This window comes from Cucumis sativus, chromosome 4, assembly GCF_000004075.3.
Source record: "Cucumis sativus cultivar 9930 chromosome 4, Cucumber_9930_V3, whole genome shotgun sequence".
In the NCBI taxonomy this organism is placed as follows: domain Eukaryota; kingdom Viridiplantae; phylum Streptophyta; class Magnoliopsida; order Cucurbitales; family Cucurbitaceae; genus Cucumis; species Cucumis sativus.
Window position 1 is genome coordinate 7,941,832 of NC_026658.2, and position 27,284 is coordinate 7,969,115.

General features: G+C 34.4%; 4 protein-coding genes across 6 annotated transcripts; 2 read left to right on the top strand and 2 right to left on the bottom strand.

The window, feature by feature from the left end:
* Positions 1-1,504: 1,504 nt before the first annotated feature.
* On the top strand, positions 1,505-10,419 carry LOC101207473 (nuclear cap-binding protein subunit 2). Of its 2 annotated transcripts, XM_031884033.1 has the most exons (9): positions 1,505-1,947; positions 2,670-2,893; positions 3,471-3,609; positions 3,695-3,728; positions 8,725-8,832; positions 8,924-8,971; positions 9,081-9,190; positions 9,894-9,998; positions 10,110-10,419. In XM_031884033.1, exons 1-8 carry the CDS (start codon positions 1,930-1,932, stop codon positions 9,966-9,968), a joined length of 756 nt encoding a protein of 251 aa, XP_031739893.1. In that variant the 5' UTR covers positions 1,505-1,929; the 3' UTR covers positions 9,969-9,998; positions 10,110-10,419. The 2 variants fall into 2 exon arrangements, with proteins under 2 accessions (XP_031739893.1, XP_004137136.1); XM_004137088.3 differs by having other exon boundaries at positions 1,506-1,947; positions 9,894-10,419.
* Positions 10,420-12,410: 1,991 nt separating this feature from the next.
* On the bottom strand, positions 12,411-13,782 carry LOC101217963. 2 transcript variants are annotated; one of them, XM_004137213.3, is made up of 3 exons: positions 13,665-13,782; positions 13,431-13,519; positions 12,411-12,756 (listed from the first exon to the last, which is right to left on the bottom strand). In XM_004137213.3, the coding sequence occupies exons 1-3, from the start codon at positions 13,686-13,688 to the stop codon at positions 12,606-12,608; spliced, it is 264 nt and encodes an 87-aa protein (XP_004137261.1). In that variant the 5' UTR covers positions 13,689-13,782; the 3' UTR covers positions 12,411-12,605. The 2 variants fall into 2 exon arrangements, with proteins under 2 accessions (XP_004137261.1, XP_031740470.1); XM_031884610.1 differs by having other exon boundaries at positions 13,431-13,538; positions 13,665-13,776.
* Positions 13,783-20,773: 6,991 nt separating this feature from the next.
* Positions 20,774-22,921, top strand: LOC101217724 (COBRA-like protein 4). Its single transcript, XM_011655111.2, has 6 exons — positions 20,774-21,060; positions 21,159-21,238; positions 21,327-21,783; positions 21,878-22,025; positions 22,116-22,393; positions 22,490-22,921. Exons 1-6 carry the CDS (start codon positions 21,009-21,011, stop codon positions 22,774-22,776), a joined length of 1,302 nt encoding a protein of 433 aa, XP_011653413.1. The 5' UTR covers positions 20,774-21,008; the 3' UTR covers positions 22,777-22,921.
* A 94-nt stretch (positions 22,922-23,015) lies between these two features.
* Positions 23,016-26,406, bottom strand: LOC101207224 (COBRA-like protein 1). Its single transcript, XM_004137087.3, has 6 exons — positions 26,031-26,406; positions 25,200-25,279; positions 24,371-24,827; positions 24,054-24,213; positions 23,699-23,982; positions 23,016-23,601 (listed from the first exon to the last, which is right to left on the bottom strand). Exons 1-6 carry the CDS (start codon positions 26,119-26,121, stop codon positions 23,306-23,308), a joined length of 1,368 nt encoding a protein of 455 aa, XP_004137135.1. The 5' UTR covers positions 26,122-26,406; the 3' UTR covers positions 23,016-23,305.
* Positions 26,407-27,284: the final 878 nt, after the last annotated feature.

The following is a 27,284-nucleotide window of genomic DNA, read 5'->3' on the forward strand; positions in this document are numbered from 1 at the left end:
ACTTCTGGGCGTAAGTGAAAAAGTAGGTCTTTTAGAGGGGTGGTTAAACACCTGAGTGAGGATTTGATCCCTTGTTTGCTTTCATGTTATTTTGTAGCCATTGGTTTCAAAGGACTTTTGTAACTATTCTATAGTATTTATTTTGCATGGTCAAAGTCCTTTTGTGCAAAAAGGAATGTGCTATTTTTGTGAACTAGATTTCTTATATGCCTACACATTCTTTTATTCTTTCCAACAAAAGTTGTTTAAAAATAAAAAGACATGGAAAAGAGCATATTTCTCCCAGACCACTAGTTTAGATGACATATGATTAGAGCACGTACAAGCCTTTTTTTTTTACCAAAGTTAGTATATATAACTCATAAAATTAATAATATATCTGCAATTTTTTCTTGGAAATCATTTTCTTAATGGTACTTTGGACTAAGGCAACATAAATAATTGCAAATAGCAATAAGAAGTTACCTAGATACTTAATTTGTAGATGTTGTAGGTTGTTTATCCAAGAGGTAAACATCCTACACCGTGTGTGAATGTATAGATATAGAAATGCACAATTATGAGTAAGAATATTGCTACGCATGGGTAAAATATATAGTACAATATGTTTACAAGAAAATAGTGTCATCAAATTCATCCAATCATGATACACAGGGCAACAACTATTTGTAAAAAAACATTACTTACTAGAAGAGGATTAAGTGGAACTCATTCTTCTTTTGGCAGCCACAATTCTAATCCTATTCTAGTTTCTTCAGGAGTTGATGTTGTCTAGGAAAGGAAAAAAGAAAGCAAATTATAACAATGGCATGTTTTGGAAGCAATCACAATATGACGAGGATAATTACCACAATGAGTTGAATCTATTAGGATTTCGTTTGATCAATTTCAGTACTAATTTCATTCTAGCTAGAGATGACATCAATTGCTCAAACAGAATTTTCAAACTAATTTGATGGTTTTTGGTCAATTTTCAATTTTTAGAAGAAACAAGAAGATAACACCCGAAATTTGAAGGAAGGAACTAGAAAATTAGGGATTAAAGAAGTACTAGAAGCAATTTGATGATGTTGCTAGTGCCGAAGATGCAGTGAGCAATGATGAACTTGAGAGGCTTAGAGGGAGGAAAATAGGGTGTCAACATGCATTTTTCTACACATCTCCGACGTAGAATCTTGCACGCCACACATGGACTAACCATCACGGAGGCTTGAACAATCGACGATGATGACTGAGAAAGGAGAAAGTTGAAGTCGCTGCATATTGCTTAGTAGAAGAGGGTGAGGGAGAAGGAGAAAGCCGAAAATGAGAGAGGAAAAGGAGAAGAATAGTAGAAGTTTGTTTTTAAGTTTTTTTTTATTAACTTAAGGGCAATATAGACTTTTTGTAGTTAATTCGTCCGAAAACTCGTTTCTCTAAAAATCCATCCCATAACTCTTCGTACCTTTAAAGATTATGGTTAATTTCCCATTTTATTTGTTTTTTCTCTTTTTGCAATTTACCCTTTTCCTATCCCATTAACCCAAAGTTAAGTTATGCTTACAATTTTGCCTATTTCGATTTTGCCTTCCTCTTCCTCTTGCTCTAAAATCGTCCACCATTAGCAGCGCGCGTCCAGGTCTGAAAGGCCGCCATTGCCTTTGGTTGAGGCTCGACAGAAGCTTGTTGTTTGCTGATTACCTTTTTCTCAGCGTCGAGAAGAACGCCCAACTCAGCAAGCGTCATTTATCGTGTCTCTGGTGCGAATAGAGTCAGTTGAACGAGCTTTCATTTGAACCGCCTCTAATCTCTGTTCCTCTGCTTCTTCCTTTTTCCCTTTTGTTCTTCGCCTTGGGTGATTAACGTCCCAACTTACCAACACTTGATATATACTTGCTCTACCTAAACTGGGTTTTGAGTTTTGGTCCAGATTTTGTTGTTCTAGGGTTCATGGCTTCGTTGTTCAAGGTAAATTGTTTTTTCGTTTCCTACATCTCTGCGTGCAGTTAATATTTCATTCACGAGTTAATTCATTTTCCGCTCCATTAGGTTTATGGGGTTGTCAAAGTTTCAAACACGTCTTTACAAGTTTTATTCAGACATGTTTCAGAGTTTATATGAACTGAATTAAGGATGTGTTTTGTTTCGATTCATTTTAATTGCGAGATTAATCTAGTGCCAAATGTTGTCATTTTAGTTTGGGCGTCGGGGGAGTAGGCCGTTGGTGTTTCAAATTATGTTAGTCATATTGCGGTGGCAATACGTGTTGGATAAATTAAACCTAGTCCCCCATTCCGGTATAGATGATTTTAACTAATGGTTGTTGTTTCTTATCCCAAAAGGCATGGACTTTGTACCTCATAATCGTTTTATAGCTTCTGATCGATATTGTAGTTTTTTCACCATTCTTTTGAGTTGAGTTGATGAGATTGGAATATCTGAACTCTTGGTTGGTTGACTATATACGCTAAATCAGTTGCATTGAAGTTGACAATTGTCACCTTTATGGCAAGGGTACTCTGATTATTTTTATTACAGATAGTAGTGTCTTAATGTTAAAACGAAGAAAACAGTCAAAGCTCAAATTAGTTTGAAAGGAATAATGTCACACATAAGTAGCTAGACGATCAATAATTTTTCTATGATTCAATCTAAGACAAGAGTCCTGCTTTCAACTTTATCTTTTGTAGGACCCAACAAAGCTATCAATTTATCGGGATAGAAGATTTCATGGATCACAAGATGAATTTGAAGTGGCACTTCAGACTTCAACCACTGTTTATGTGGGAAATATGTCCTTCTATACGACAGAGGAGCAAGTATATGAGCTTTTTTCTCGAGCTGGAGAAATTAAGAAGATAATCATGGGTTTGGATAAGAATTCAAAAACGCCTTGTGGCTTTTGTTTTGTCCTGTAAGACTTCCATAGTTCTTCCTAACTATAGAATATCTTGACATGCTTTTTATGAATATTCAAGCATACACTTTTCTACCATGGTTCTACCATTGGATTAATTATTAAACTTATTTATGTCCACTGCTCTAAACTGTATGCTGTTGATAGTATCATACTAGAGTCATGGGAGGGAGAGAGTACTCTCTTCAAAACTACCCATATGTGTTACAGACCTTGTAACTTAATCTTATGATGACTTTTCGTTAGATACTCCGATTTCTATCTGTGGTTCGTTAATGCAGTTACTGCTTTGTTCTGTCCATAGATATCACTTCATATATTCCCATGAGTTTTTTTATCCTCACGAGTCATGATTGGCACCTGTTTAGTGCAAATTATTTTAAATGCTTGAATGCATTTGATAATGAATGATATTTTATCTATTCGGGTTGATTTTAACCTTGTGATATTTTGCTCATCTCATGCCTTTGGTTCCCATTCTTGAAAGACATGATTTACGTATATCTGCCTCTAAGCCTTTCAAATTATGGGCAAATCTTTTTAATGGTTGCTTATTTTATCTGTACTTTGTTAGATACTATTCTCGGGAGGATACCGAGGATGCTGTAAAATATATAAGTGGAACAATTCTTGATGATCGTCCCATCCGTGTGGATTTTGATTGGGGATTTCAGGATGGCAGGCAATGGGGCCGTGGTCGAAGTGGTGGACAGGTACACTTTTGGATTTGTGTCACATTCATGATTTTGGAGTTGACCATCACTTCCTGTTTATTTCCTTTTGCTTTGTTGTTCACAGGTGCGTGATGAATATCGAACAGACTATGATCCTGATATCCTTTTTTCTTTTCAAGAGTATTACGTACTATTATGTTATGGAAACCCCAGGGTTTGATGCTCTAAAAAATATATTTCTTTGGGTACCATTTACCAACTCAATATTCTTTGTCTCTCTTTTCATACATACATACATACTTACTTTTATATATGCAGATACTTATATACTATTGATTTCTATCACACTTTTTCTTTGGTGTAATCTAAAGATTCTAAACACAAGTACAGAAATCTAGTTTCATGTAATAAATTTCAGGTTAAAAATCATTATTAGTCCCTTAACTTTCATGAAAGTAACAATTTGGTCCCTAAACTTTCTGATAGACCACCAATTATATTACAATATAGTAGGAGGAAAAAGGGAGCAGTTGCACGTGAACAAGAGAAGGGAAATGGAGAAAGAAGTGGAAACCACCTTGGTGGGGACTACGGTTAGTTACATGGGAGGGAGTTAAAAGGGAAAGAAGGGAAGAGAGGGGTGGTTAGTCAGTTTCTGGAAGTGGAGGGCTGTAATTTTCTGGGGAGCAGGGAATGTGTTAGATACCTAGATTAGTATAGGGTAGGGGTAAAAGGGTAATTAGATTTGTTGGTAGTTAGTTGGTTATAAATAGGAAGTTGAGGAGGGAAGAAGGGTATGAAGAATTTGGTGAAGAATTAGGACTGCAACATTCCTTGAAAGAGAGGAAGGGCAGAGGGTTAGGGTTCTTTTACTTCTTTTATATTGTAATTTCTGTGAAGATATTAATAAAATAGAAACACTGTATCAGTGTTCTATCAGAATGCAGAAAGTGTTCAGTTTCTGTAGTCTGTAGCAAGTTATTTTTATTATCGTGAAGTACTTTACTGTTTTGATGTTTTATGTTGAACTTGGTTTATCTTTGTATTAGTTTTGGTGTTGTACTTTGTTTTCAAGACTGTGTTAGTACTGTTTTCTGTATAAGTTTGGCTGATTATTAAATTAGTAGAACACACTACTTGGTGTTCTATCACTTTCAAAAGTAACGATTTGGCCCCTATACTTTAAAAATGGTAACAATTAGTCCTTTTGTTCAATTTTATGTTAACTTGCCGTCAAATCCCTCCTTTGAAGGCTAATTTCTCTTCTTGGTAGAACACCACAGTTCAAGGGAAGTGGGAAGGTTACCATTTTATAGGGATTCTTAGGGCTCTAAAAGGAAGTCTTAGAGTGTGAAATAGAGGAGTCTTTGTAGACATCAAGAACAAAAAGAAAGAGATCCTTGCTAGGAAGGAGAGAGGGATGGTCTAATGGAGATTTTGCATCAGAAAAGAGAGCATTAGTTGGGGTCAAAAAGCTAAAGTTAGATGGGTTAAGGTAGGGGACTATAACACTGGCTTTTTCCATAGAATGGCTAGTGGTAGAAGGAACAAGAACTGCATCGGCCCTTTGATTTTGGAGTGGGTAGCGCACTAGAGATGACATAGAGGTTGAGGAAGAATTTCTTTTGGCCTTTTCAGGTGAAAACCGTTTGTACAAGGCATTGATTGATGCTCCATTTCAAGTAGGAAGGATGAGGAGCTTGTGGTTCCTTTTACCTTGGAGGAAATCAGGAAGGCAGTCTGTGGGCGTGATGAGTCCAAACGGTTTTTCCATGTCTTTTTTTCAAGATAATCAGGATCTTATTAAGGGTGATTGGGGGAGGGGGGTTGAAGAGTTTTTTGTGGGGTATCTTGAACCAAACTATGGTGGAAACTTTCGTGTGTCTTATTCCTAAGAAGGAGCATGCCAATAGGGTGAGTTTTATAACAAGTGTCTCTAAGATTCTGGCCAAGGTTCTTGCTAATTGCTTAAGGAAAGTGATGCCCTCAACTATTTCTGAGATGAAGAAGTCCTTCCTTGCGGGGAGGCAAACTGTGGATCATGCTCTTATAGCCAATGAAGCCATTGAGAACTGTTGAGCGAATAAGGAGGTGGGTAAGGTTTTTAAACTTGACTCTGAAAAAGCTTATGATCTCGCACGTTGATTGGGAGTTTTAGGATAAGGCGGTGATGAAGAAAGGCTTTGGGTATAAACGGAGGTTGTGGTTGTGGAGTTGGATTAGGAATGTTAGGGCCTTTAGGGTTTAGGAAATTTGGATTCTATTTTATGTTTTTAGATTCTCTGAGTTCAACAAATATTCGTTTGGCAGATTAATTTGCAATTTATCCAATTTTTAAATATAAGTTATGTTCATAAATAAATTAATAATAGCTGATTGTCAACTAAATCATAGTGGATAAGTAAGGACTGGTTTTATGATTTATAAATATCCAGTATCAAATTAGAATTCAATTTCAGAATGTGTCACCAAACACATATATGAAAAACATAAAATACAACTCAGCTTACATAGAATCTCTTGTTTTCAAATTTTGGTTTTCAGATTCTCTACTAAACATGCCCTGAATTACTCAATTCTCATCAGTGGAGTCTCAAAGGGATGGATTCAGGCATCTACAGGTCTAAAACATGGAGATCCTCTGCCTCCCTTTTTGTTCTTACTCGTTGTGGATGGCTTAAGTCGACTCATTATAAAGGGGTGGAAGGAAACATTTTCAAACCATTTAGGTTTGGTACAAATGAGGTTGCCTTGTCACATCTTCAGTTTGTTGACAATACGAGGTTCTGGTTTGACAATGAGGAGTCCTTAAACCTTAATCACATGGTGGGTTTTTCTTAGGACATATCAGGTTTAAAGATTAATGGGAGTAAGTGTCAAATCTTGGGGATTAATTGTGATCAGGATAAGCTTAGGAGATGGGCAAATGTGATTGTTGTGGTTGGTTCTTTTCCTTCATCTTACCTTAGGCTCCTGCTGGGAGGTAATTCAAGAGCTGTATCTTTTTGGGACCCTATTTCTGAAAAGATTTGTTAAAGATTAGCTTTGTGGAAGAAAGGTTTTCTCTCCAAAGTTGGGAGGCTAACTTCGATCAGATCGGTTTCAAGTGGCATTCCTGAATATTATCTCTCCTTGTTTTGGGCTCCTATTTGGTTTGTAAGAGCTTGGAGAAGTTGATAAGAGATTCTTTTCGGGAAAGAATGATGAAGGAAAGGACTCTCATCTGACGGTTGGGAGATAGTTGGTCGGCTCGTTAACTAGGGGGTCGGAGATTGCCAATTTAAGCGTTCATAATAAAGCTCTGTTTGTGAAGTGGCTATGGCCTTTTGCCTTGAGCCTGAATCCTTTTGGCATCGGATCATTGCAAGTAAGTGTGGTAACCATCCTTTGATCAGGTAGCAAAAGGAGTTAAAGACACATATCGAAATTTTTGGAAAGATATTTTGTTTGGATTTCCTACTTTTATCTAGTTCGTATATTGTGGTGGATGGTAAGGAAATGTTTTTCTGGGAAGATCAATGGGTGGGGGATAGTTTGCTTTACCTTTCTCTATATTATTTATTTATCTTACTCTAAAAATTGGTCGGGTTTTGTACTCCTGGTTTGATCGGGGAACTCTGTCTTTTTCTTTTGGGTTCTGTTGTCATTCATCCAAATGGGAAACAAAAGAGGTGGCATATTTCTTCTTTCTTTATTGGATGAGTGCAATTTTGGGGTTGGTAGGAGGGATATTCGTATTTGGAGCCCTAAGCCTAGTGTAGGATTCTCTTGTAAATTTTTCTTTAGGTTGTTGCTGGATAGATCCCTCTCTTGCAAGGGAATTGACTTTTGATGTGGTTTGGAGGATTAAGATATCTAAGAAAATTAGGTTCTTCACTTGGCAAGTTTTTCTCGTTCAGGTGAACACTAGACATGCTTGCTAGGAAGATGACTTCGCTAATGAGTCCTTTCTGTTGTTTCTTTTTCAGAAGGGGGAGGAAAACCTAGATCATCTCCTTTAGGACCGTTCGGGCGGTGTGGAGCTGGTTTTTGTAGGAGTTTGATGTCAAGATTTTTGGCCAAAGGGACTATCATGTGATGATCAGGAAGTTCCTCATCCATTCGCCTTCTAGAGAGAGGTCATTTCTGTGGTTTGCGGGGTTCTGTGCGATGTTAAGCGATATTTGGGGGAGAAGAACGATGGAATGTTTAGAGGTATGGATAGGGATCCTTGTGAGGTGTGGTCCTTATTGAGGTTTCATGTGTCGCTTTGGGCTTCAGTATCAAAGCTTTTTTGTAATTGTCCCTTAATAACATTTTACCTAGTTGGAATTCCTTCCTTTAGAATGAGTGTTTTGGTGGACTTGTTTTTCGTATGCCCTTGTATTTGTATTCTTTCATTTTTTTCTCAATGAAAATTGTTGATTCTATTAAAAAAAAATGATGGGAGATCTATTTTAATCATGTAATCCAGCTGTTTTTGGAATTCTTGGTCTCAAACTGGTCTTCTTGGATTTCTTGAATGAAGTTCATGAACCATCTATTCTTCTTTGGATGAATCCGAGTCATCTACCATAAAACCAGGTAAATAAACGTCATGTAATTTCTTGTGCCATCTTTCTTGATCATGAACTTGAGGTACATTGGATCTTTTCTCGATGAAGCTCTTGGGATTACTTGGCTAGTGGCTATGAATGTTGAGAATTGTTGAGTGAAATGTTCAATGGCCCTAGTGAGAGTGGAAGTGTGTTTTTTGATGTTGACTTTAACAAGTTCTACATCATTTAGTCGGCCCTCAACATTGGATGAAGCTTTTGCAACCATAGTGTTTGAAGGAAAGGGATCCAATTTGAAAACAATTTTTTCAGCCTTGGATCGGAGGCTCCGATACCACTTGGCGCTCACAAGTGAAGAACCTCAAAATTTTATTATATCTTGTTTTAAAATAAGAGGAAAAGTAGGCTTGGGCTCTAGTGACCTGTTTAGAAGGTTATTTTTGTGGGAGACCTAAATAACTGGTTGTTTAAAACAAGAATTACAAGATTATGAGATGGCTATCCACACCTCACATGTTCTAAACTTTTGTTAGATTTAATATTGCTTTGATAGTGTTAATTTTTTTACACCTACCCTTTAAATTTCAAATTTGTTTTTAGTTTCCTTAATTAATTGAACGTAGAGGTGGCTATGGAAAGTTGGTTCAGAAAGAGTTGGAAGCACAGAGGCAGCTTGTGGATTATGGTACTGGTTCACTAGGCTCTATGGCACCAGTTATGCCTCAGTGTAAGTTGCTTTGAGGAATGCTATGTATAGATATTGTGTATACACATTATTGATTTGATGTGCCATTCATGTTTTTCTTTTTCTCTTGCAGATGGAAAACATGGTGGAAGCCATGGACATGGGAATCGTCATGGTAGAGGTATCAAATTTCTAAAGCATTTTCGAATCATCTATGTATGGGAGTTTATTTGCATTCTTGCAGTTTCCTGATATTAATCGGAATACAATACTGTTGTTTGAAAAACTAGATTACCATCATCGTAAGCGCTACCGAGATGACGATCGCCATGCCCATGAAAGCTCTAAGAGAACTTCAGATTACGAGTCTAGAAGAAACTCCAATTATGAATCGAGACCGGTAATTTCAAAATGATTCTTTCCTTGGGACATGTTTGAGAGTAATTGTAGAAATATGACTTTTAGTGAAGAGATTTGTTGAAATTAGTTTTTGTAGGGCCATTTTAACATTTGATTCTACACTTTTCAATGGAGATACAACCAAGAGTGATTTTGAATGAATTAATATTTGAAATAGAAGTATGTAGTGCATGTTTCAGAGTAATTTTGAAATTGTTAAAATAACTTTTTGTTATTTTCTTAATCACCTCGAAATATGCTTTTAATCACCTAAAATTAATTTAATTGAAAATTTTTAACTTTTAAATTTAATTGTCACATCAAAATTGGTTTAGAGGTATTTTGAAAATGGCCAGTGGTTTTAACCATTTCAGAATCACACTTGAACAGGCCCTTAGTCATTCCAAAATCGTATCAAACATGTGCTTAGTCATCTGTGTGTTGAAATTTTCACGAGAGGTACTGGATGCTTTCATGCCGTACCTAGTTGCACATTAATCTGGATGTAATTAACGATGACTGTGGTAGTTTGTTTGGTCTGTGGGCTTTCGTTGTCCTTATAAAGTATTCTCTCTTAAAAGAAAGTTATAAAAACTTGTCACCAGCTATTAGAACCATTATCCTGTATACTGCTTTTTTTTTGTGTGTGGTTTTGGATGTATATATTGCCATGCTTCAGTATTTTACAAATTGGACTGTTACAGGAGAAGAATCCAAGATTCCGTGAGAGTGGTGATTCTGATGAAGAGGATGACGACGACCGTAAGCAGCGACACTAACCTTAGTGGTGTTTTCATATCAATCATAATGTGAGGAATCATTTACATTGGTGTTTGTAGTTCTGGAGATAGTGATAAAGGACAATTTCGTTACTTGTAGATGTAAAAACTAACGAGTTATTTTTTTTTTCATGCCACTAGGTACTTTGTGCTTTCCTTAATGAAGGAATGACTATAAATGGCTGTTTACCGTTTATTTTTATAAGAATCAAGTAGGCGTTTTGTCGGAACTATGATGAGAAAAATGAAGAATTCAATTCTCTTCTAAGTACTTTTAAGGAAGTGTGTAGCATTCGGTTGCTTGACAAGGATGCTGGTTGGAAGGAATGGTGTTGGTATGTAAGAAGGTGAAATTTATGGAGTGATTTCCTGTGGTTATCACCAATTGGAGGATGGTCTGGGAAGTCTTTATTGAATGAAATCATGTGCATGGTACAATAATATTGATCCATCAACCCTCGCAAGATTTGGAAATGCTTTCAAATTTGATTGAATTTTGAACTGTGGGATTGAAAAAGGTAAAGAACAACTTGAAGGCAACAGATAAAAGGTCCAACAAACACCGCATTTTTATAGCAGAGGAGACCCACGAAGGTAAAACACAATCTGCATTCAGTTTTTCTCCTTCAGAAGCAGAAGGATAACAACCCGCAAATTCAAATAAAAGATCAATTAATTTGATGTAGTAGAAAAATGACGTTGAATTGTCAACCCTATATTTCGAGATTGTTATGTGGTGAAATAAGTTTGAGGGTTTGGAAAATGGTTAGTTAAACTTTGTAGCTGTAGATGAAGGGTGTCCAGTCAACTGTTGGCAGACCATCTCCCCTTCTACAGGACAAAGTTACCTGGTGGACTGGTGACTGGTCAGAGAGAGGAATTCAAAGGAAAAAAAAGAAGTTAAATTACACAAAACTAACTCTTCCGCGTAAAGTCACTGTCTACGAGGGTTCCTCACATGGCTTTACTCCTTGAACTTGGTAGTTGGGTATCTAGAATTAACATAACTTTTTACAAAGTTTAAATTTTAGTTAGTCAATGTCTCGATCATAAGCTTTATACATAATAAATCACGATATCTCTACCGTCTGTCTAATATGTAATGCCATATATATATATATAATTATTGGTAACAAAATTGAAACTTTAAGGTTCAGTTAGAAACAATTTTTTTTTTTAATACCATGGCTAATTTTTTCTAGTGTTTATATTTTGTGAGATTTTTTGGTGGTAAATGAGAGTTTATATATCTAGGAGATATTTGTAACGACTCAATTGTGGAGGTTTTCAATTTAATTTTAGTCATTTAAATTTAGAAGTTAGGTTTACCTCGCTTGGCTGCCTACCAACATACTTTTCCTTGTACTTAGAGGTTCTCGACCATACTTTGCACTTAACCATGCCCGTCTTGTCCTTGAGGTTTTCTCAACGTCTTTGGCCGCCCAACAAACTTTTAAACACCTAGCCTTCCATGCCAAAACTATGTTTACCATTTCAATAATTTTCCTTTCACTTTACTTATTTCTTCTAAGTTCTGGTGTGACTAAAGGTCTTTAAAGATTAGAGTTTAACACAGGTTGCTATATGTATTGCCAATACTAGTGTTTATATGTCTTAGACATTGAATTGTGAAACAATTGTTAAAAGGAGAAACTTTTCCTTAGGATTTGTTTGATCTGAGAAGAACTTGTCTCATCCTTTAACCAAAGGATTAACTAGAAAAATGGTTCTAGACTCCTTAGTGAATATGGACTTGAAGCCCTGTTGTGATCCATAACACTTGATTTGGATGGTCTATTACGATAGACTTAATTTGTCCATAGCCTCTTTTGAATGGTCTATTGTGATAGACTTGATAGTTCATAACCCATAGTGTGGATAGTCCTTAAATGGACTTGATGGATGATACTAAAACCTTATGAATGTTCCATAATTTTGATGGATGACGATGAAGATTTCATAGCTCTTTTTGAATGGTTTGTTTTAACAAACTTGATGAAGGATATAGCATGATAGTGAAGGTGTGACGGTCTTCTATTTAAGAGTTTAAAGGTCTCCTTCTATAGCTTTCACGATGATCCAAGGTTCAAACCCTATCACTTTGTCACTTTCTTGTTGTAATTGCTTATGAGATAGTGGTTCGTCACGACACAAAGATTTCTCTTAGATGTCCTATGAAGACACTCTTCACATCAAATAGTTTTTCTCCATATATATATAATTTGTGTGTGTGTTATACTTGATTTTAATCTTCCAAAATTATATTGTTTATTGTTTGCCCTTATTGGTTGATTGCTTGAGGATTAATTTGTGTCACTCCGGGATACTATCATTTGATTGATTGTGTTGGAGGTGATCATATAGTGTGTTGCCTTACTGATATATTATTATCTGGATTCTACTAGTTAGAATCAGAGCAAGAAAGAATAGTGTTGAATGGTATAAAGAGAAATGAGATCATATATAGAACATATATACTATAATTGTTATTATCCCCAATGTGTGGGCAAGCCACCTTACACTTACGTAAAGGAAAAAAAGGGACATAAATAAAGCAAAGGCAAACAAAACAGAAAGTCGAGAGTGTAATAAAGGAAATTGGGAGTAATTAAGTGAAAGTGTGATAATTGAAATCATTTATTTGTGGTCTTGGGAAAAATAGTGATTAATTGTTGGCATGATTTCCGGTGGCCGTGTTCGGAGGAACCGCCGGAGGCTATGCTCTGAATACTTCTCTCCTTCCTCTTCGTTATCCAATACTCCCATTCTACGATGCGATTTCTTCACTCTGCAATACACAAAATTACATTTCTTTTTTATATTACAACAAATTTATTGTTCTTTATACAAAATACCCATAGTTTACTTTATGAATTCCCACCCATTCCATTTTTTGTTTTCTAACATTAAATTTATTTTCTATTCAAACACAATGTTGAAGTTTTAGTTCAATTTCAAAAACAAAAACAACTTCTCATTTCAAGTTTTTGTTTTTGTTTCTTGTGTTTCTTAAATTCTATTTCTAAACTTTTGTTTATTAAAAACAAAAATCATATATGTTTAGTAAAACGATGTTTTTTTCTTTTAAAAAAACAAAATGTATTTTTTTTTTCATTTTCAATATTCTTTCATAATCTTAAAAACAAGTTTCTTGTCTAGAAAACAAAAATATGAATAAGTTACCAAACAAAACGTAATTTTTAAAAATCAATTTTAAAAACCAAAAAACAGAAAACAAATGGATTATCAAGCAAACTCTATATTGTTATTGTGATACCTTTATAAATATGGTAAATATTTTAGAATTTTCTCAAACATATATAATATATATATAGAAAACGAACTATTTAAGCTTTATAAAAATATATAAAATGTAATTTTGATCTCTTTGACAATTTTGTAAATAAAAAACAATCCTAATAATGATTAGAAGTAAAATAATAGAATAAAAATAGAGAGTACCTAACGTCGGGATTGATGAGAATGTTTCTAGTAAGCTGAAAGATGCACATAGTTGTGACAAATCCCATGGCAGCCAACAATGGATAAACCTTCAAGTTACCAAATCACCTAATAAAACTCATTTGTTTATCAACTAAAATCAATTCTATATCTATCTATAAACTTTGATGTATACATCTCTTTTTACTCCCTATGGTATGAGAAATAGAGAAAGAAAGAGTTATGGGGGCTGACCTCTGGTTTCATCCAACGTCCCATTGGAAGAGAATAGTTTGATAAAGTTTATAAGGTTTGTGATTCAATGGTTTAATTTTGTTGATCAAATGGATTGAATTGTTGTGTATATTTATAAAGCAAAAGCAAAAGGATTGTTTGATAGTTTTTGTGTTCTTTAAATTCATTCAGTGGGCTGTTTATTTGTTTCTTTGACTTTGACTTTTGACTTCATCTAAATCATCTAAATTTCAATTTCATAAAAATATTTACAAAACCATTGGCTTAGGCCTCTTGTTTTTATTTTTCTTTTTTTGAACATATCGTCATTGAAGACTTCACTTTTCCATTTTCTTAACTTGGTGCAAATTTAAATTTTATACTATCTATGTATACACAAGGGTTTAGTATTTGGATAGAAATTAAGACTTTTACTTCTTTTATTTATTTATGGAAATAAACCATATTTATACAACATTTCAATTCTCTTACCATATACAATTTTGAATACTTGCTTGTCATGGGATTCTAATATCAACATATCAATTGTCGTAGGCCATGCATGTATTGTGGGCTTCAATTAAGCTAATACCCAAATGTAATCTCTTTGAAGCTTATATGACGACATTTGCTTTTGGGTTGAGATTATATTTTCCATACAAGATGGCTTTAAAAATTGCTTATTTAGTTCTTGTCAAGAACGACTATATTTTCACATGTCAAGAAAAATTGTTCTCGACATTTTTTCTTTATTTATCAAGAACGTCAATATTTTTCACATTTCAAACATGTCAAATGTTAATATCTTGATGTTTTTAAAAACATCAAGAGGAGTAGTGACACTCAACTTTGAAAAACGTAAAAGAAAATATTGTTTTTCTAACCGTGAAGTGAAACTTAAGACTCTAAAATAATATATAATGACATGTACTCACATTCTTTAACGTTAGTTGTTGTATAGATAAGGGAGATGGATACACATTTTTTAAAATATATACATATGAATAGGTCAGTATTAATAAACATAATTAGGACAAGAAGATTTTGTAGAAAACAATGAGCTAGGTAGGGAGGAAAGGACAAAATATTATAATTTACATCAACTTACTACATATAATATATTCTAAATGATCATTATTATTTACATCTCAAGAACAAAGATAAGGAACAAAAACTTGATTGTCACATGTTTAAGAATAATGAGAGCAAGGCACATTTATATGAATTAAGATTTGGCCATTCCTAGTAATAATAAATAGTTTAAATATAGTACTACAAATATATATATGAATTAGTGATGAGAGTTGTTGAGTATAATTGTTGTGGTCCTTTAAATGTTACAATCAAGTGATGATATTTTGTAAGCCTTTTAAAATTTTGTTAACAAAAGCTCATGCATGATCAATAATCATAGTTGTGCCGTGTCAAAATGACACTACCCTGAAAGCAAAATTTGGTGCGACCTCGGTGCTAAATCGTTTATGTCGATTCCTCTCCAATGTTAACACAACTTTTCCAACTCATGCGTGCACTCACTTGAGTTGAGAATGGAATCAAAAGGAAATGATTGCTCAGAAAATCTGAGGAAAGAACTAGGATTTTCCAAGAAGAATAATTGAACCCCATAAAAAATTATTTACGTAATATATATATATATATAAAGAATAATTATAGTTATAAAATAAAATAAATAATAATAATTATCATTTTCCAATTGAAATATCAATTAGAAAACAGTACAATGATGGTCATTCCTAACAATCCCCACAAATGACTATCATTGCATTCTAGTTAAAATAGTAAGAAAAAATTTTCTTTGGGCTAAGAAAGAAGTAGTATAAACTTAAACATCAACATCTTTCGATTTGAATTGATGCGTAGTGAGGTGGGGCAACAATTCAAATCATCGAAAGTAAGTTAATTGCCTTTTTGAACTTTCAATAACAACGGTTGAGACCCTCACAACACGTTTTACTTCTTAAATTTCCATTGATTTCGCAATAAAGTCTATCATAATAGACCACTCAAAATTGTGCTATTTAAGACCATGCACATAGAACCTCGGGTCAATGTGAAAGCTCTAGAAAATGATCCTTAAACTTTTTCATAGAAGACAACCACACCTTCACAATCACATTTATTGTTTCATTAAGTCTATCACAATAAACCACTCAAAACCGAGTTATGAAGGCTTCAAGTTTAGTCCATATCAAGAGCAACTTCATCAAGTCTGTCAAAGACATACCACTCAAAACTGAGCTATGATGATTTTCCAATTATCCATCAAGTCCATACTAGGACCACCCAAATAAGGGCTATGAAATTTTCAAAGGTTTTAATTTCATCCATCAAATCCATTTAAGGATTGCCCACACGTGGCTATGGACCATCAAGCCTACTGCAGTAGACCATCCAAAAAGGACTATGGACCATCAAGCTTACCACAGTAGACCATCCAAATAAGAGGCTACAAACCATCAAGTCTATCACAATAGACCACCCAAATAACGAGCTATGGACCATCAAATGTTTGAATCTCATACTTGTTGAAAATCCTAGAATTACTCTCCTTGTCAGGCCTTTGGAGAGATGATTTACAAAGTTCCTAAAACTTTACATACTTCGAGAAGATAATACTTTCATTCAACTATCATTTCACAACTTCATATTATGGAAAATATACATTTTATTGCCATAACATACTATTCTTGACAATCTCTACAACAGGGTTTGAATCTCAATAAAATTATACTGGTATAGAGTTCCCCACAATGGGACATCTCTCATTAGACTTTTATATCATTCATACTCATGTCCCCATACACTGGTACATTTTTCATTAATAACACGTATCCACTAGTAAGGCTTACTTCGTCATTCTAAGTTACCTGGTTTGCATACATTACCTCTCTAGGTATGGTAGACAATAATTAAAATGCAAACCAAAATCTATAACCTTAAGATATCTTAATAAATGATGTAGAGTAGTAAAATAATGTTAATCAGGATTATGTGTGTACATGTACTCAATCTTCTTACAACATATGCAATAACACATCTTATACAGTTTATCAAAACATAGTATTTTCTATAATCCTTGTATATTCAGATTGAGAAACACTATCTCATTTATTTTCCTTAAGACTCATACTAGCATCATAAGATGTTCTTACTAGAACATCATTAAAATATAAAATCTCTTTAATAGCATTCAGTGTGTGATTGACAAATCAACACATTCTCAATAATACTCTGTGCATCACATTTAGTCTCACATAAATCTTTCACTTCAAAATGTGATAACTTTATAGCATTACTAACATTTATGTTTGTATCACATAAATTACACCAATATACAAACATAAAGTCACACAATCAACTCCAAGCAACTTTTAGTAAACATATATATCAACAATTCACTTCACAAGATATTGTTTACTAAATTGTTGTCAAAGTTTTCTCATTAAACTTTTAGAAACTAGTTAAAGACCATAAAGAAATTTGACTCTCCCAAGTTACCATTGAGGAATATCATCTTTACATACACTTGATTTATTAGAAGACCACATACAGCTACAAAAGCTTTTAAGGTGCTCTACAGTGGCTAATTTCGTCATATGAGAACAAGAATCAAAACATTCTAAATTCCACGATTGATTCAAAATATTTTTCATAAGTCTAAAGTTGCACCTTTGTACTTATGATCAGTTTCCTTTTCTAATGTGGGACTTCTATCGCATTCCCAACGATCCTCTCCTCAAACAAAGTTGTAACTGAACCTCTCCTAAAATAGACACTCATCCATTTAACTCTTATCTAGCTAGGTTAAACTCCTCCTCTCTAGAACATATTGCTTATTCAATAGAGCTCAACCATGGATAACAACATTACTACTTTTAAGGTTCCACTACACCTTTGTTTGACCTGATGATTATATCAACAAGGGCTAAACCAAGGATGATGTGACTATGATACCTCTTTTAGGGATAACTTAGAGTATAAGTCCTCGTGCCTTTTAAGATATCACATATTTGATAGCTTAGACATTATTTTAAGCTAATTCCATAAAATCTTATGAGCTTCATAAACAATGAATTTGCATATTTTCATACTACTAGCCAACTTTAGTAACATGCAAATGATGTACTACCAAACTTAACAATTTATGACGCAAGTCATTAACAAACTTTGTCAAATATAACATACATGATAAATATTTCTACTCATACTAACATGCTAATAGACATGTTCAAGTAGATCACAATAGTGTTTCAATATTCACAAATTGATTTATCATTTAAATATATAAATATGTATACAACACTATTATGAGCATAATCAATAAACATAGTTGAACGTTTTCAATCATACCATAGATTTCTTGAACACAAGATATGATACCTTAGTTTGACACCCCCACACTTTCAAATATTTAGGTGCATAACATATCCAAAGTTCAATAGTGCCATTTTGTTACTAACTCAAATTTATCACAATGGCATTTCGATTATGGTATTAATAGCAATACAGTAACTATTAACCAATATGCTTGTCACTGAAATATTCAATATACACTTATCAAACGTATATTGCATATCATGCTCAAATATAGACATGAAATAAAATTAATTAGATTGAGATTTCAAACTAATCAGGAACATCATTATCCAATTTTACAATAACTTGACTCTCTCTATCACGTGTACATTTGACAATCAAAGTACAAAATCTCAAATCAAGGTTCTACGTCAATATGTTGAGTTACATCAAATAGTACTTGAAGCAAGATTTATGTTCCAAAAAAAAATCTTATTTTTCTCACATCTTCAGTTCCAGTATCTCCATATATCCATATATGGCAAGAAGATACCACAACATTTAGAAACAAATCAATTAAATTTTCACTCACAAGAAACTCTTTCAACCAATGATAAATTATTGGTTATAATTTATTATCAAGAGCAAAGCATGCTAATAACCCAACTATAATTATAGTTTCTAGGAAGAAGTTATATATACCTTTCCTTTTAGTTCCATCAACATCTCAAATATGAATACTCCCATACCCACAAGTCTCAAACAAGAAGTTGTTAAAAACCATGTTAAAGACTATTAAAAACTAAATGAATAACACTAATATGAGAAAAGGTTGAAGTTATTATCGATCCTCCAACGACGGTCTTTATGGCAGTTTCACAATCAACCCTACTTGTAATATCTTATGCTTTTCTTATGAATGGTAAAACCACATAGCACAGCACATTCCTATAATCCTACTTGTGGCTGGTTTTCCAAAAATCTCATAAAATAAAGGTCTCCACATCTGAAAATCATCCTTCAAAACTTCCTCTTTTACACCATGTCAAAATCAATACTACTCATGTATAGACTATAAATCAATACTACTCATATATAGACTATAAATTATTCAATCATGAAAAAAAAAATTGAATAAGAGTTTGGTACTGGTCATCAACTAACTTCTTAGTGTGCATTCAAGTCAAATAAATTCCCCCAATTTCATAAGGATTCATCCATCTAGAGATTTGTAATGCATAATATTTTTCAATTATATAATATGCGACCATATGTACCTTTTAATTTTCTATTCAATGCTAATTTATTCATTAACCTTATTTCTAAAATTAGAAAATATTAATGAATAATATTTTGTTTTTGAAAATTAAACCTACAAAGACTACCTTCACTTCTAAATTTCTTTCCTTATGTTATCTATATAGGCTAATCTAAATTTTTTTTATATCATTGGAAGTATTAATGTTATCACATATAGGCTAATCTAAATTTCTTTCCTTATGTTAGTATTGAAGCAATCGATGAGAAGTCTGACCAAATGCACATAAGTTGGGTACCTATGTCTTTGGCCTTTCATTGCATCCACAGCCCTTCTCTCTCTCTCACTTTTCTTTTCCCAAACTGTTTGCTTCTTTCAAACTCATTCTAATTGGTTAGAAGAATATTCAAGAAAGTTGGCTTTGGCTTGCCTTCCATGTTAGGTCTAAGTTCACATGACAAAAATGGCCTCAATCACCATGCCACGTATTTTCTTAAACCCATTTAAACTAATTATATTTCACATTATATTCCATTTCTTTTTCTCTCTGTCTTTATTTTAATCTTTGTTATTTTCTCTCTCTTTTTTTTCAAAACACAGCAATTGAAATGAAATCCTCGACTAAAGGCAAGAGGCTCGAATTCTCTTGTTGATTGGAAAATTAGTAGCAATAAAAGAAATTAGGGTGAAAACCATACATTTTAAAATAAACTAATTATAGGTATGAGTTTGAAATTATTTAGAAAAAAAAAAAATCAATCATTGAACAACCTTTATTGAATAATAATTGGTTATGATTAACCATATCATTGGAAGTATTAATGTTATCACATATAGGCTAATCTAAATTTTTTTTATCCTGATGAATGTGTTTAGAGATGTGAGTTAACTTATGCTAGATTTGCCTGTCATTATCTCTTTATCTTACCCAAAAGGAAAATGATTTTGATTTTTTTCAATATTCTAAAATTTTGAACCTTCAATCAATCTCAGTAGAAGAAATATATCACAATTGCTGCTAAAAATAAATTGGATAGTGTATCAGGAATTAATTTGAAGCAAGGAGATGATTTTTGTTGAAAATTAATTATAGCTGTTTTATGTAGGTTATTCATTATTGATGAATTAATGAGAGAGTTGAGAAAGCTAACATGAATAAATTAAGCATATTAAATTGATGAGAGCTAGTAAAGTGTTGTATTTGAGAGTATTAAATGTGTTTTCATGGGATGATAATAGGATGGATATGTTGTATTGAAAAGCAACAAAATAAATGATGGTTCTGTGTTATTTGGATCTGGGGGTTGTACATCAGAAGCAAGTTAAAAGAAAAAAGAATGTTTGTTAAGTTAATATTAGTGATTGTGTATTGAGAATTAGGTAATAAAGTTGAGATGGAAGTGGAAGCATGGTAGGTGCAATTTCCTTATACAAAAATGCCACAACAAGGGTATTTGAGTAACTTCCACGTCTAACCCATTCTCAATTCCATTACATGTCATCTTCAACCTTTCTACCGTTGAGATGTTAACTTCTCCATCTTCACATCTCCCGCCATTTTTCTCAAATAGCCATTGCTTCACGTTATGGGAACTCAACAGAACAATTCAAACTGACAAAAACAAAAACCATAACCTTTACTATATATAGTTCTCAACAACAGAATCCTTTTGGTGTTCCATCTCTACAACCACACCTATTCATGCTCCTCCTCCTTCATCCTCTTCTTGTTCCTCAACTGCACAAGACAACTTGTTTGCTCCACTTTGGATTTGACTGAGTTGACACTCATGAGGGTGTTCATTTCAGCTGTCTTCCTTTTTGTCTTTTTTTCTCTTGGAGGTGAGTTTTCTTTTGCAACTGATGTTCAAATGTCACTTTGAACTTCTTGTATCTATGTGTTTTGAACATCAATCTTCTTCTTCTTTTTTGGATTGTAGCTGCCTATGATCCGTTGGATCCAAATGGGAACATTACGATCAAATGGGATATCATGTCTTGGACACCCGATGGCTATGTGGTAAGAATTTCTCTTCTGTTATCAGTTTAGATCCAGTGAATAATGAGTTAGTGATTCCACATCCTCTCGACTTTTTGTGGTTATATAGGCAGTAGTCACATTGAACAACTTCCAAATGTACCGCCATATAATGAGCCCCGGGTGGACGATGGGGTGGACTTGGGCGAAAAAGGAAGTGATATGGTCGATGGTGGGGTCGCAGACAACGGAGCAAGGTGACTGCTCCAAGTTCAAAGGAAACATTCCTCACTCCTGCAAGAAAAACCCCACTGTTGTAGATTTGATGCCTGGTGTTCCTTACAACCAACAGTTTACAAACTGCTGCAAAGGTGGGGTTGTGGCAGCTTGGGGACAAGACCCTCAAGCTGCTGTTTCAGCCTTTCAGCTTAGTATTGGCCAAGCAGGTACTTCAAACAAGACTGTCAAGCTTCCCAAGAACTTCACTTTGCTCGGTCCTGGCCCCGGATACACTTGTGGCCCTGCAAAAGTTGTGCCTTCCACCACTTTCCTCACACCCGACCGTCGCCGCAAAACTCAAGCTTTGAGTAAGATCATGTTCATTGTAGTCCGCTATCTCCATTTCATCCGTAAGTTTTAAGGTTGCAATGTCGTCATCTTTCCTTTTCCTTTTTCTTGCAGTGACTTGGAATGTGACTTGCACTTACTCTCAGTTTCTAGCAAGAAAGAATCCTAATTGTTGTGTTTCTTTCTCATCTTTCTACAACGATACAATTACATCTTGTCCGTCTTGTGCCTGTGGTTGCCAAAACAAGAGCAATTGTGTACAGTAAGGCTACCTGTTTTATTCTCATTTTTTTAGTATTGCTGCTATAACAAATGACAGCTGACTTGTGGTATGGTTTTATAATGACTAAAGGAATGATTCTAAGATTCTTAAGCTGGTTGGAATCAATACACCAAGGAAAGACAATGCCCCTTTGCTGCATTGCACACATCACATGTGCCCTGTTCGAGTTCACTGGCACGTAAAGCAAAATTACAAGGAATATTGGCGGGTGAAGATTGCTATCACAAACTTCAACTACCGAATGAACTATTCACTTTGGTCTCTCGTTGTCCAGCACCCAAATCTGAACAATGTAACACAAGTTTTCAGCTTTGACTATAAACCCCTTGTTCCCTATGAATCGATCAGTAAGTAAAACAACAAACTCAGTCACTGTTTTCTTCTCATTTCCTTGTCATATTCAGCAAAAGAGTAATTTCATGGTTTTTCCGTTGTATACACAGATGATACAGGAATGTTTTATGGGATGAAGTTCTATAACGACCTTCTTATGGAAGCGGGGCCATTTGGTAACGTACAATCAGAAGTGTTGCTGCGAAAAGACCAGAATACGTTCACTTTCAAGCAGGGATGGGCATTTCCTCGAAAAGTTTACTTCAATGGCGACGAGTGCATGCTTCCGCCACCCGACACATACCCTTTCCTGCCAAACGCTGCCCAACAAAGGCCAGTTGGCCTCTCATCTTCAATTACTTTGCTGCTGCTCTTGATGCTGCTAGCTATGTGCTGAGACCCATTCTAGAATTGTTAAGAGAGATTGTAATGTAATTTTTAAGTGGCGAAGTCCATATTTTTGACATATATAAACAAAATCACAGGTATACAACTCGAGTTCAAAATGGAGAATGTCATATGGATGAAGAATTTACACAAAACTACAGTATCAACCTTTTTTTTTTTTGGTTATCTACTTTTCCATTCACAAAAATTCCACTACCATCGACATGATCATCCATGAAAGAAGATAAATACTAGGAATGAAAAAAATAGCAGACCATTTAGTAACAACAATTGCTTTGTAAGAATGTTCCAATCTCCCACAGCCAAACAGATCTCAACACGGACATGGAAATATTAGAAAGTTTATCTAATATAGTACAACATTTACAAAGTGAATTCAATCGCCAAAAAATTCACCTGAAGCTACAATTGAAGTTAAAAGTCATCATCCACATCCATGAGATTCATCATTTCTTTTAATAGTATGGGCCAGATTGATCTGCTTCAAAACTTCAGAATGACTCCAGTGTTCCAGGAAGTTATGCAAACGAATGGTGAAAGGACAAGAGAGTCAAGGAAATCAGCAAAAGCATAGTAAACACTGAGACACCTTGCTTAGAACCCTTGTTCGGTAAGAAGGGGTAGGCTTCTGGAGGTGGCATAACACAATTGTCCCCATTAAAATAGATCCTCCGAGGGAAAGCCCAACCTTTATCAAATGTGAAATCCGATTGGTCCTTCCGGAAAAGAAGCTCTGTCTGTACATTCCCAAGAGGACCTGCTTGCATGAGCAAATCGTTGTAGAACTTGACTCCCCACAGGATTGCAGTATCATCTGTTTTAGAAATACACATGCTCGATTATAAATGTAAAAGAACAGAAACAGGGGAAAGAAGATTGATAATAAGAGGTAAAAAGAGAGTCAATCCTACTTATTGTTCCATATGGATTGATTGACTGGTAGTTGAAGCTGAAAATCTGTGTCAGATTGTCGAAGTTGGGATGTTGGACAACTAAGTTCCAATTTGTATAGTTCATCACGTAATTGAAGTTTGTAATTGTGATCTTCACACGCCAATACTCCTTATAGTTAATCTTCACGTGCCAGTGAACTCGAATCGGGCACATGTGGCCAGTACACTGAACCAAAGGTGTCAAATTGTTCTTGCTAGAACTAGCACTGTTAACAACAGAAGCTAAATATGGAGAATTTGGCCTGCAAATAAGCATGTTGGCATTAGTCCGAGTCATGCTAGTTTATAGTTTTATACGAGGCAGTGATCTTACTCCACACAATTTTGGGGTGCGTTCAAGTTGCTTTGGCAGCCACAGGAGCATTTCGGGCAAGAAACAATTGTGTCGTTGTAAAATGATGACAGCGAAACACAGCAAGTAGGAGTCTTTTGGGCCAGAAATTGTGAATATGTGCATGTAACATTCCATGTCACTGCAAATAAGGATTTTGGAGCAAAATATCAGTGAGCTAGTACAAGGATTTGTTGAAAAGAAAGATATTGAATATGAAAGCAACTTGAACTCGAAGCTACCCAAAACCTTAGAAACAGGAAAATAGTACTAGTATATAACTCTCAGATCCTACTTACTCAAGGCCTGTGTAACTCTCCGCTTGTCTGGGGATTTGAATTTGCTCGGTTTAACAATTTTGGCTGGTCCACAGGTATAACCAGGTCCAGGTGCTTTTAAAGTGAAGTTCTTTGGCAGTCGAACGGTTTTATTTGAGGTTCCGGCTGAACCAACGGTGAGCTGAAATGAGCTTACTGCAGTAGCTGGATCTTGCACCCAGGAGTTAAGAACTCCGCCTTTACAGCAATTTGCAATCTGTTGGTTATAAGGTGTTCCGGGCAATAGATCAACAACCGTTGGATCCTTCTTGCAGCAATGGGGGATGTTCCCCTTAAATCTAGAACAATCACCTTGCTCAGTTGCTTGGCCTCCCAGCATGTTCCATATGACCTCTTTCTTTGCCCATTTCCATTGAAGAGACCATCCCGGTGTTTGAATATGACGATATTGTTGGAAATTATACAGAGTAACTACAGCCTATACATTTACAAGATTTACAATGTAAGAACAAGAACAGAAAAGAAAACGGCAACTATGGCCCCGTTAGATAACATTGTCGTTCCTGTTTCCTACTTTTTGTTTCTTGTTTGTTTAGAGAACTAAAAACACAATTATGTTTAGAAGTTAAATTTTCCATGACTATCGTCCATGTTTTGAAACGCCAGAAAGCGAGGCGCACACCACAAATCGAAATTTTAAACATTCCTAAAAATCCCCATTTCTCTATACAAACCATCCGCCACAAAAAGCCATTGTACATTGACGCCGCACACATATAAACAAAGTAAATTAGAATAAAACAAAAACATTAATTCTCATGAAATGGACACAGTGATGCATAAAACTTACAACATATCCATCAGCAGTCCAGCTCATAATATCCCATTTGATAGTTATGTTTCCATTTGGATCAAGTGGATCATACGCTTCTGAAAAAGAAAATCAAATAAATAAAAAAGGAGAGGAAAAAAAAAAAAGACGATAAATCAGCATCACCCTCTAGAGATCAAACAGTGCTCGAAAGATATTAGTAAAATAACAATAATTAAAAAGATGAAACCCACAAGAAAAAAGTAATACGATCCATGCACAGAATTAGTAGCCCCAAGAATATAACCTATAACTGTGTTAGGTAAACATCATTTCTCATCCAATATTTAGGCACTCCTTTTTAACTTTGCTCTCAGTTTCTCTCCGAAAATTAAACAAACATAAAATTAAAATAATCATAACCATAATCACGATCAACTTTCAGAAAAAAGAAGAAACAGGGATTTCTCGTCAAATTCCGGAGGCAGAATCATTTGTGCAGAGTCATGCAGAGAGCATAATGCATTAGCCAGAAAACTCTGAACCAACCACCCATTTGAAAGTTCAAGAAAGAAGACCCAGAAAACTGAAGTCCACCCAGGTGACGAAGACCCAAAAAGATCAAAATAAAAAAAATAATAATAAAAAAAAGGAGAGAAATAAACCCCTGAAACTCAAAAGTAATCCATTTAATCAGTCATCAAATTCAACATAAGAAAAACAGATTGTAGAGCCGGTCAGTCACAAAAGATGACCAAAAAGAGGGAAAGATAGAGACTATTGTGAAAACAATCAAACAAACTGCCACCCATTAAGTCAAAATGAGGGTAAAAAAAAGAGTAGAAAAAGAAACCAGAAGAAGAAACAAACCTGTTGAAGCAAGAAAGGTAGAGAAGGCAAGAAAAAGGGCGAGAAGGGGAAAGAGAGAGTGTAATCTGGAAATGGGTAGAGCCATAATCATGGGTTTGGTTAAAAAAAAAAAATAGTGGGTTCTGGGTTCGTGGGTTTTAAGCTTTTGTAACGTCTGAGAATCGAAGAGAGAGAGAGAGAGAGAGAGAGAGAGGGTGAAAAGGAAAAAAAAACGCGGAAAGAAGAAATGGGAATGCAAGGTGAGGGTTGTTCTTTGCTCACTTGGCAAATCGTTTTGAGGAGAGGAGTGGAGATGAAAGGTTTTTGAGAGAGCCCACTGAGAATTTCTCTCTTTCCAATTGACAAATATACCAAACTGTCAGTTTCATGCTTCCCTCATCCTCCCTTAGCAGACAAAAAAAGTTTTTCTTTTGCCCAAAATTTGGTCCCTATTTTATATCCATTTATCAAAACAAATACTTCTTCTTTACTAACCTTTTCATTTTAAAAATATCAACCTTTCCTTTTATTTTATTCCTTCTACTCTGCCATTCCATCCATTTCAAAGTCTACTATCCAATTCTCCCTAAATATTACATTTCTCCCCTTTCCATATGTTTTAATCCTCCTAAAAACAAATCCAATTACATTCACAATCTAAACTTATTCAAATTATCTATCAATCAAACCTCATTACCATTATACTCATTTTCATTACAACCTAGCATAAAATGTAAAATATGTATAAAATCTTGTTACAATCAAATTAGATATTAGGAGAAAAAAATTATATATATTTTTTCTATGGATGAATTATGTGTAGATTTTGAATTTATTTTATGAAAAAAAAAGGTGGATATTTAATAAAAGTAAACACAGCTACAAAGTGAGGTTATGATGTGATGGCCAAATTCTATTTATATTACATAAGGAATAAATGAGGTGTTGATTTAGAGAAAGTTTGAATATCTAACCAATTTATTTTACTTATGTTGATGCCATATATATATATATATACCATTTTTCTTTCTTTTTTATTTATTCATCATTTACAGCCTTACTAACATACTACACCTTCTTTGATATAATTTTGAGAAAAATAAAACTCAACCAAAAGTTTTTAAAAACAAAATAGTCCAAAAATTGCTTTAAATGAAAACATTTTGTTAAAGTATTTACAAAAACAAAATAGTCGAAAAATTGCTTTAAATGAAAACATTTTGTTAAAGTATTTACAATTGAATGTAACAAATTATGACCCTATCAAGTTAGACT